Consider the following 10,677-nt stretch of genomic DNA (forward strand, 5'->3'; position numbering starts at 1 on the left):
AAAAAATTTCTAAAATTTGTTTTATTTGTATATGCAAAGTCTAACATGCTAAATGGACATGCCCTGTAACAGATAACTGTTACCTTAAAAATTACGTTTCATGATGCTGGTAAGTGGCACTTCAGTATTTGTAACAAAAAAATACACGTTTTTTTTCCCCCTCGAATGATGTGTTTTTTTTATCAGAACTGCACTTATCTATCCTACCTCTTTCAGAGTCCTGAGGCTACAAGCCCTCACCACCCCCTCTGCCTTGGGAAACTCAACCACTAACAAACACCTAAGCTTTCTTTGGACATATCCATGCACAGAAGAAAATTACAAAACCCATTCAGATAAAATATTATAGGTTTATTTAAAACTTATTTTCCGCTTGAATATGCAAAATACAAACTCCAAAATGTCCTTTTTCTTTACTTCGTAGTTTACAAATATACAAAATAGAAGTTTGCTTAAATTTATATTACATATTTATTATGTAAAGAACTATATAGAAAACATTTGTTCTGCTTAAGGCATATTTGGGAATAAACCATTGTACAAACTATTGCACATCGAAACCACAGTGCATTACAGACTGTCTGCATAAAGTTATTTTCTTTAAAAAAAAAGATAAACCAGGATTATTTACCTGATTTAGGTCATAATTGGCGATCGGAAGACAAAAATATTTCCTTGTCAGATATGCAGCAGTTTGAGAACTTTGGCTTCCTGTTTTTGGTACCTCTAAAACCAACAGTCACTAAGCACCATGAAATAGGCTTTTAAAACATAACTCTGTACCTGAATTTTTCCTCCTCTTCTAACATTGTAATGGCTTTTAGAAGGAAAAAAAGGAAAGTACAAGATGACATTTACATCTAATATTGCATTGAAAGAAAATTTAAGGGAATGTCATTTCCCTGTGTAATATCCCCACCCTCCGAACTACACGCAGTCTGTTTAACCCTGATATCCGTGACTTCCAGTCACTCCTTGGCATTTTGTAGTCCGGAAATAATTCAAGTTGGATTTACAAATGGAATGATAGAAGATCCAGTCATTGACCCCAATGTTTTTGGTTTTCTTTTAAATGTATATATATATATAAAAAAGTTGCAATGTCTATATGCAATTATCCCTCTTTCCACTCTTTGGAAGACTTCACCTTGATTCTGTGTAGTGCTTAAACTGGGTTCTCCCCTTCTTGCGGAAGACAGTCCTTGTGCTGTAAATACTGAATCTCTAAGGCAGTTGGGGAAAAGATCCACTGCTTCCAATTAAAAGTGCCTCTTCATGTGTAAGGCGAGGTGATCCGACCTGGAAAACGCTCTGTCACACCGCTGGCACTGGAAAGGGCGGTGGCCCGTGTGTTTTCGGTAGTGACGAGTAAGTTCATCAGATCGGGCAAACTTCCATCCGCAGCCTTCCCAGTCACAGTGATAAGGTTTCTCACCTTTAAAAAACAGAAACAACATGTCAGCAGGTTTATTTGTGGCTACCTTTGTTTCCACTCCACTGCTAACACCTGACTTTCAAGAAGAAAACAGAAAAAGTATCAAAAGGCAACAAAGTTCTTGAAGGGGTTGTAAGCAAACTACTAGCAGACTAACAGTCTTTTCAAGACATTATGGGTATTATATAGCATGAACACCACTGAAATCTTCGCTAAAGCTTGCCTTGTACTTGAGGCTTTAGAACACAGGCGTTCACTTAGGACTGTATTTTTGCTGGCTAACGTTACACAATCAAATATCAACCAGAAATAGCTCAGCAAAAAAAAATAATACATTTAGATAATTGTACGTCTCAATTAAAACCAGTTGGAAACTGTTTTCATTAGCTCAGCTCGATTAAGAGCTCAATCCTTCAGCCTTCACAACAGCAAAACTGCTGTTGACTGCAAGACAAACTTCCCTGACAATTACAAACTCGGTCCTACACATCCTGGAGACCACGCTGGCAGTCTCGGGACGGGCAGGAAGAACTGTTCACTTGACCAATTTTTCTTCCCGCTGCCATTAGCCGAACACGTAGCCTAACCACTAAGCTGTTGTTTCTCCCTTTCCCACCTCCTCCTCGGGAGAAAGTTTTGAATCAAACTCACAATCCCGGGATTTAAATTATGCAAATTCCCAGGTTATTTAATCACTGTTACGGAATGCCTGCACTGGCGAAACTGTGCATGATGTGCCTGCTTTCACAAGCTCAGCTATTGCAATACGGCATTCAGCTGTAAGGTTGAAGTTTGAACTCGAGCTCAGATGCGTACTTTGGCAGATTTTATCCAAATTCTAGCAGTCGCCAGCGAGCTGTTAAACCCCGTCTCTTTGGTGCTAACCCTGGGGCAGATGCGCTCCCACACGTGGGCGAGGCACTCCCGGCAGTGCCACCAACACAGCTGCAGCCCCGCTCACACGGAGCCTGTCACCACTGGGCTCAGAAAGGGAACGGCAGCTCGCAGAGGTGTCAAGGCTTCGGTGAGTTATAGCTAAAGGCACCGTCAGCTACACGATCCCTCGCACCAGAGCAAGCCAAGACAAGAGGGTTGTGTACGAAGCACTTAACCACAAACAAAGAAAGCAGAATCTTAGAGAGAGGTCTGCTCCTTCCTCTGAAGTGGGCCAACAACATCTACAGCAACAAATCCTTGCTGACTTCCAACTACCTGCTAATTAGCCAGACACACAGCAAGAGAAGAGCAACAAACTTTGCCTCGGCAAGAAACCCACCCTCTCCCACATCTGAGTCATTCTGCACCATTAAGTGAAACGCAGAGCCAGTAAGCAAAGACTGCACAGGACTTAACGTAGCCAAGGGGAGAAAAACGCGCCCAGAAACCCAGCAGAGAAAGGTTAGGACTTGCTACTTTTGGCTCTCCTCCTGTCCACCCCCTGCCCCTTTCCGCTGTCCGAGGGGGCTCGCCCCACGTCCCAGCAGCCCGGTGACCCCACGCAGGGTCTCACCTGTGTGGGTTCTCAGATGCGCCTTGAGATGAGAGCTCTTGGTGTAGGTTTTGCCGCAGCCTGCGTAGTCACAGGTGTGCGTGGCCGTCCTTTTCCTAGGCCACGACCGGCGTCCCCTCTTTGGCTTGGTCTCCTCGGGCAGGCAGCTCCCCGGCGGCATCAGCTCTAAGAGGCAGGGAAGGCGGAGAGTGAGCACCGCCACGGCCGGTGCCGGCACGGGCACATGGCACGCCTGCCGCCGAGACCACGGAGGCAGGCACGGGGACTCACCTTGGTACTGGAGCGTGCTGGGGGGCAGCTGCTCGGGCAGGAAGGCGGGGTAGCCGGGGGCCGGGGGGTACCCCGGGGGCAGGGGCAGCGGCGGGTGGCTCAGCCCCGGTGCGGCGGGGAGACAGTCCCTGCTGCTCAGCATCTCCTCGGGACCCAGCGAAGGCGTAGTCCGGGCGGGCAGCAGGCGGCCCATGGCGAAGTCGTGCTGGGGGGCTCCTCGGGGGCCGCTCCCGTGCGGTGGCGGCGGGGCCAGCGTGCACGGCGGGGTGGCCTCCTGCTTGATTTTGGGGCACATCCGCGGCAGGGGGCTGTAGGGGGGCGCCGCCGGTCCCTCGGTGCCGGGCGGCGGGGCCGTCGGCGGGCCGCTCTTGGGGCTGAGCCCCGGGTGGCTGTAGTCGCCCACGGCCTTCACCACGAACTTGCCCTGCAGGCTGCCCAGCGGCGGCAGGGCGGCGGCGGGCGCCGGCAGGTACACCGGGTCCAGGTCGGGCCGCATCAGCTCGGCCACGAAGCCTCCGGAGGGCGACACGTCGGTGATGTCGGCCAGGTTGAAGGGGGCGGCGGCCGGGCCGGCGGCGGGAGCCCCATCGCGGCTGCCGCCGCCGCCGCCGTAGAGGAGGCCGCCGGGCTCGGCGCGGGGCAGCGGGTAGGCGAAGGGCCCGGCGGGGCAGGGGCTGGCGGCGGGGGCCGGGGCTGCTGCTGCTGCTGCGGGTGCCACCACCACGGCGGCGGCGGCGGCGGGCTCCTGGTGCATGAGGGAGTTGGAGAGGATGAAGTCGAAGTCCAGCAGCTCGTTGAACTCCTCGGTGTCGCGGCGGGGACCCAGCGCGGCGGCGGCCGCCTCCAGCTCCGACGGCTGCGGCGGCGGCGGCGCCTCCACGGGACGAGCCGCCAGCGCCGGGCGCTTCAGCTGCGACAGCTCCTCCCGCCACCGCTGCGGGGACACGGGCACGGCTCAGACCCCGCACCGACACACCGCACGTCCGCACCGCGCCGCGCCCCCGCCCCGCCGATACTCACGTTGCCGGGACCCGCGGGCCGCGGCGCCTTCTCGCGGCCCGCGGCGCCCGCCGCGAAGGTGGCGATGGAGGGGAGGAGCGTGCCGCTGAGCGCCATCGCGCACCCGCCGCGGGGCTGCCTGCGGGACGGCACCGGGGGCACGGCACGGCACCGCACCGGGGGCGTCAGGCGGCGGCGGGCGGCGGGGGCAGCGGCAGTGCGGCGGCGCGATGTGCTGCTGCTGCTGCTGCTGGTGCTGCTGCCCAGGAAGCCGCGGCCATGGGGGAAACGGTGGCGCAGGAGAGGGGAAAGTAGGGAGGGAGGGTGGGGAGGGAGGGGCCGCGCCGCACCGCGCTCCGCAGCCGCCGCCCGCCGCCAGGCGCACCCCGCTCGGCACTGCCCGCGGCCCGCCGCCGCCGCCCCTTTTATAACCTCACCTCGCGCAAGCCCCGCCCACCGTCGCCGTGGCGACGGAGAAAACAAACTGACACGTGGGGAGACCGGACGGGGGGGGGGGGGCCGCGCGCGCGAGGGGAAGGAGGAGGCGGGAAGGGGGGGGCGGGGTTGGGAGGGGGAGGGAGCTCGCGCCTCGCCCCGCCCCGCCCCGCCCCGCGCGCGCGGCTCGGTGCGTGACGCAGGCGGGGCGCTGACGTCAGCGCGGGGAGGGGGGGGGAGCCGGGGATGCCCGCGCGCCGCAGGGTCTCGCGCACCTTCGGCAGGGCGGGGCGGGGCGGGGCGGGGCGGGGGGGGGGAGGGGAGGGAGTGCGCGCTCCCGCCGGGCGGGATGGGCTGCGGGAGCGCGCCCCGGGGCGTGGGGGTGGGGAGAGACCGCCCGGGGGTGGCACGGGACGGCGCTGCTTAGCATAGCATAGCGTGACACATGGAATTAAATGAAATTAAGTAATAATAAAAAAGTACATTAAAATAAAGTAAAATAAAATAAATAATATAAAATAAAGTAAAATAAGTTAGAATACATTAAAAATCAATAAATTAAAATAAAATAATTAAATAGCCCTTCCCTTCCCTTCCCTTCCCTTCCCTTCCCTTCCCTTCCCTTCCCTTCCCTTCCCTTCCCTTCCCTTCCCTTCCCTTCCCTTCCCTTCCCTTCCCTTCCCTTCCCTTCCCTTCCCTTCCCTTCCCTTCCCTTCCCTTCCCTTCCCTTCCCTTCCCTTCCCTTCCCTTCCCTTCCCTTCCCTTCCCTTCCCCCTTCTCCTTTCCCTTTTTTTCCCCTTTTTCCCTTTCCCTTCCCCCCTCCCTTCCCATCCGATTTCCCCCTTTCCCCTCCCCCCATCCCCCCTTCCCTTTACCTCTCTTCAATCCCCAAATTTTCTCTTCCCCCCCCCTCCCCCCTTTCCCGCAGCACCCCTTGCCCGGGACCCCCCGTCCCGCAGCCCTCGGCTCCGTGCGGGGCGCGGGGGCAACGCTGCAGACTGTCGGCGTTAAAAACAAACAAATAAACAAACATATATAGTAATAATAGCAACAACAGCAACAAAGGCAATAATAAAAAATAAATAATAAAAATCAATAATAATAATCCATAATATAAAGCAATAATATAAAATAATAAAGTAATAATATCTGCAATGAGTAAAAGCGCACAACCACAGCCCCCCCCCCGAAAGCAGCCGCTGGGGGGGCACGGGAGCGGCCGCCCGGCTCCTGCAGAGGGCAATGGCGAGCCGGCCGCGCTCAGCCGCCCCCCCTTCCCCATTTTATCCCCGCGGGGAGACCCCTCCCGGGCCCGCTGCGGGTCCCAGCCGTGCCCCCGTCCCGTCCCGTCCCGTCCCGTCGGAGCCCCCCCCCCGGAGCGGTCCCTGCCCGGCCAAGAGCCGTCGATGGTTGAACCAAACCCCAAAATAACAGCGGAGAGCGCGGCTTCATTTTAGCGAACTGGTTTTACCAGTTCTGTGTTATAAATGTTAATTATTAATAACTCTGGCACTAGAAAACAGGCTTTTGTTTTGTTTTGTTTTTCTTTCTTTTTTTTTTTTTTTTTTTTCCCCCCCACACTAAGTCCACGTCTTGGCAGAGGATGTGCCGGGAGCCACCGGGTTAATCCTAAAAGGATTAACGTGAACAGATGAAGGCTGCCCAGGGATGCCCAAGGACTTCTCGGGTGCTCTCTGCCTGGCACCTCCCGGCTTCGATTTTTGTCCGGGGCTTGTTCCCTCACTCTCTTGGACAACCCCTTCACCAATTAGCCCGTCCCAGCCCCAGCGGGTTTGGGATTTACACCTCCCCCCTCCAGCCTAGTCCCAGAGAGAGCTCCCAGTGTGGGAGCCCGCAGGTCTCTGGAGGGTTTTCCCTCGTCGTTTGTTCTTCTTTTGTTCCCTGTCGGTGTGCATGTTAATTTACAGAGCTCCTAAGCAATGCCCCATTCCAAATTTCAAGCTCGGAATGACTCCAGGACAGCATCGGGATTAAAATTGCATCCCTTGTTAGAAATACGAGACCCAGACAGCTTCAAAAGCATACATAACCTCTGTGAAGCCAATGGCAGAGCTTTGCTTGTGTCGGGAAGAGAAAGCCTGAGCACAGTGCAGGTGGCTTTTGCAGCTCTTCATTAAAACGGACTTTTTTTTTTTTTCATGGTAATTCCTATGGATACGTGTGAGGTAAGTTTGAGTTCGTGTTAAAAAGACGTGATCTGCATACAACTTGGTCTCAATTTTGGGCTGTGTAAGCGCGGCATCGATATGTTCAGTGCCACCTGCTTTTGGACACCCCCCATGAAGGTGAAGACATTATTTTTCTGTAATCGAGCACAATCTGTTAGTTCTTCTTTTTTCCCTTAAATGAAAAACAATGTGATTTAATGGTCCCTGATGTGAAGATTAAATACATTAAATTTGCACAGCCAGTGCTTCCCTAGCCTACAAAACAACATCAATGTGGTTTCCTTAAGGCAGATTTCCTTTAATATGCCGTCTTTGGCCAGTCGACGACTCCTCTAACTCTGTTTTCTCCACATTTCCCAATTTTCTCTGAAACTTTCCTTCCACCAAGTCAGAACACAGCATGCCTCTATGCTGTTCAAAGCTGACTTCGGGGATTGCCTAACTCAGATAGAAAATTGCACACACAGAATTTGTGTCCCTCTAGCCTCGGGACGCGCGGTGACATTTTTCCAGACTGCGATGTGCTTGGACAGGAGGACGCCTGCTGCCCAGGCTCTGCGCGGGAGGAAAGCAGTTCCACCTGCAGACACCAGCCCTGGCCGCGCCGTGGGTGCTGCTCACCCGTTTTCGGGAGAATTAGGACCTCTTGCTGACAGCCTGTATTAATGGCAGGTTAATGCAGAGCGGAGTAAATCGGGTTTTTAACGAGGCTGATCCTGATGGAGCCTCGGTGGCGGACCTGAGCCGGTGCTGAGTGCATCACCTGGGAGTGTGAACCCTGCAAAGACAGGAAAAAGGCCAGGTGATGGAAGGGCATGGCTTCCCGGGGTGGGAATTTGTGGGGAAGGGAAGTTGTAAGGAAACAGCATCCCACATTAAAACTATGGGGAACATCAGCAACAAGGAAGGGTCATGCCGAATGTGCCTGAGGCCAAGACCAACCTGTTTATCTCAATGTTTTTATTTTAAAGCGCGTGTTTGGAACTTGCTCTTCAACCCACTGGCTCGCGGGAACGGCAAAGTACGGCTTATTTTATCCCCTCTGCTTTGGTTGTCTGTGAGAGCAGCTGGCAGAGTCGGGGATGCAGATTTTGGGAAAGACCAAAGGGTCGTGGTGTCCTCAGGGCTGGCAAGAGGATGCTCTGCCGGCATCTCTGAGATCACACTTTATTATCTTCCGAGGTAACTCCAGTGGAGCTCTCCAGGAGGAGAGCTGTGAAGAAAGCCATGTGTTTGTCTGTTTTCTACCGTGGCTTGTGACTCCTCACAAAATGTAACCGAGCTTATGGTTTATTTACCTCTTCTTGCACGGGGTACGTGATTTTTTGCAAACGTAAGTAAAACCATGCGTGGTTGGCAGCTACACGTGCGGATTATTAGCACAAAGCAAAGGGCACGTTTCTGAAGACTGTCCGCGGGCAATTCCAGGCAGGTTCCAAGCAGCAGCGGCGCACACATACACAGATGGCACACACAGGCTTAAGATCATAAGTGTTCATGCTGAGCGAGCCAGCAGTGCCTGTGGACAAATCTGTTTTCACCTGTGTTTTGAAAGCCCCACCATATTTTGCTGGTAGTTATTTTACTATCCTACAGGAGTGAGGCTGGGAAGACCCAGTGACAGGGATTGCCACCAGCATTTTGTCGCTGAGAGCCTCTGACTAAGAGGGGCTTAATCACAAAGGCCAATTCTCAGAAGGGCTCAGGCTGTTGATTCCCACCAAATTTCCCACTGGGGGCTAAATCCCCATCAGACCCAGGCACTAAATCCAGAGGTGCTGACCCCACATCACCAGCCTGCAGCACCCAGGGCTCTTGCACGCAGCAACCCTTCGTCTTCCCAGCAGTCCAAAGGTTGCTGTCTTCTTTAAGAGCCAAAATACCCTGAATGTTTTTTTTTTTTTTTTTTTTTTTGAGACGCAGGAACTCTATACATTTTTTTTTCTTAATCTTTCGCATGCTTTCTTTAATGCCTTTGCCCCATCCCTCATTGTTTTAATGGGCATACCCCTTCTTTGAATACAGATTTTCCCCAAGCTCTAACAATGAGTTGCAGAAGTGGGTCCCGCAGTGGGACCAGTGCAAACAAGGACTCCACGATATGCATCCTCCCCAAAGTCCCTGCAAGTAAACTCATTTGCATTGAGTGAAGAGGAATAATCCTTGTTTGTTTGTTTGTTGGTGAATTTTGTGTGCATGGTGCTGATATACTGTATGTTTCTAAAGCTAATGGAGAAGTCAAGGAAAAGTAGAGAAAAACTGAAAAATTATCAACTTTTAGCTAATGAGTAGATGGTGGTCATTGGTTCATGATAAATTTGGTGTATTCCAGAACATACAGGGAGATGTATGGGTGGGAAACCCAAGTTCCCCTGTGGAGATTGCTCTGAAGAAGCAGCAAGGTACCGGGATTACTGCTAATTCACCTTCCTGAACCCCGCCTGGGGACCCAGACTGTCATCTCTAGCTGCCTGAAACCCTTAAGGCACCGCTGTCCGATAGCCTCTGGAAAGGAACAGAAACTGTACTCATACAGGAACTGGTGACATTTTGCTCCCGATGAAGCCCTAAAGCTGCAGAAATTAGTAAGTCAGTCTCAGCACCCACACAGGAGAAATCAGCTTTCAACGCCAAAGGATTTTCCAAGCCCTCTCTCCGTGGTTGAGCTCTGAGTTTCTTTTGTTTGAATAAAAGGGGTGCTTCTAAGGAGTGTAATCTGAGCTGATAACAAGCCTCCTAACAAAACGTACATTAAGGTGCGAGATACGAGAAAACCAGAAAATGCGAGATAGCTGCTTCTGGTGCACAATGCGCTTTAACTTGCGTGAGGAGAAAGTAAGAGAGGGCTTAGCAGTAAAGTGCCTCTTGGTTTCACCAGCAGCATTTAAATTAAATTTGTGCTAATGAGCCGGGTAGTCACAGGGCGGTAAACAATGCCCCTGACATCTTTTCACTCTTCCTCCCGTGCAGCGTTGTGGGTAAGCTGACCTGATTCACCCGAGATGTCTTTCCAAGCGATCTGCCATGCTGAAGTCAGGAACATCTGCTGCTGCGCTGCACCAGCATCCAGCAGAGGAAATGATTAGATAAATATTCCCCTCATTTGAACAGGGATAAATACATGGTAAGAGAACGCTGGGAGAAAGGATCAATGCTGCCCGCTCTGAGAATAAATATCAGGCTTCCACATTGTTTCCATAAATGCCTCCAGCTCTGCTTCAACACTAATGGACCAGCAGGAGTCCATTACTCTATGATAACAGTCTCTTGCTCTCTTAATGAGAGCAATATGGAAACGGTTCTCAGATTTTTAACATAGTCTGTGCATAACGATGCTCTGATGGCGTTGCAGAAGGCCAGGGTTGGTGGTTCCATCGCTTCTAGGGAAGTTTTGCAGGGAAGAAGCAGGAGTGGCACAGAGAGTGCACGGTACCACCTGCCCTAGCAGCTCCGGGCTGAGATGTGCTGCTCGCCTCGGGGCTGCCCCGACACACGCTGTGTTTGCGGGGACGTGGGGATGAGGAGTGCCATAGGAAGTCAGCAATGAGGAGACATGAGGAAATTAATAACGCTGCATTCTGAGCAGGGATTGAATAGCGTGCAGTAATTGAGGCCTGGGGCCACACTCTGCACAATGAGGAAGAAACAGAATAAGGAATAGCTGCTCATTACGCTCCAGATTCAGCCGGTCTGAATTCCACCTAAGTCTTTGTCCCAAGCGTTTCCTACTGGCAGGCTGAAGGCCTGTGGGGATGCTGAGCCAGTGGGAAGCCCTAGGTGGAATTTAGGTTGGGACTAAATCTGCCTGCTGCTGAGCAGCATGCACACCTTGAGCAATC

General features: G+C 52.7%; 1 protein-coding gene across 2 annotated transcripts; it reads right to left on the bottom strand.

Moving 5' to 3' along the window:
• Nucleotides 1–336: 336 nt before the first annotated feature.
• On the bottom strand, nt 337–4,470 carry KLF4 (KLF transcription factor 4). Of its 2 annotated transcripts, XM_066988188.1 has the most exons (4): nt 4,236–4,470; nt 3,216–4,149; nt 2,946–3,110; nt 337–1,435 (listed from the first exon to the last, which is right to left on the bottom strand). In XM_066988188.1, exons 1-4 carry the CDS (start codon nt 4,329–4,331, stop codon nt 1,260–1,262), a joined length of 1,371 nt encoding a protein of 456 aa, XP_066844289.1. In that variant the 5' UTR covers nt 4,332–4,470; the 3' UTR covers nt 337–1,259. The 2 variants fall into 2 exon arrangements, with proteins under 2 accessions (XP_066844289.1, XP_066844288.1); XM_066988187.1 differs by having other exon boundaries at nt 2,946–4,149.
• Between the last annotated feature and the right edge of the window lie 6,207 nt (nt 4,471–10,677).

Source organism: Anser cygnoides, chromosome Z (assembly GCF_040182565.1).
Source record: "Anser cygnoides isolate HZ-2024a breed goose chromosome Z, Taihu_goose_T2T_genome, whole genome shotgun sequence".
Classification (NCBI taxonomy): domain Eukaryota; kingdom Metazoa; phylum Chordata; class Aves; order Anseriformes; family Anatidae; genus Anser; species Anser cygnoides.

What these genes read in the sequence shown, in the direction of transcription:
- KLF4 (XM_066988187.1), bottom strand. Translation starts at nt 4,331, where the DNA reads ATGGCGCTCAGCGGCACGCTCCTCCCCTCCATCGCCACCTTCGCGGCG. An exon ending in GGCCCGCGGGTCCCGGCAAC is followed by an intron (nt 4,150 to 4,235) that starts GTGAGTATCGGC and finishes GTGTCCCCGCAG; the next exon opens with CGGTGGCGGGAGGAGCTGTC. An exon ending in GCATCTGAGAACCCACACAG is followed by an intron (nt 1,436 to 2,945) that starts GTGAGACCCTGC and finishes TGTTTTTTAAAG; the next exon opens with GTGAGAAACCTTATCACTGT.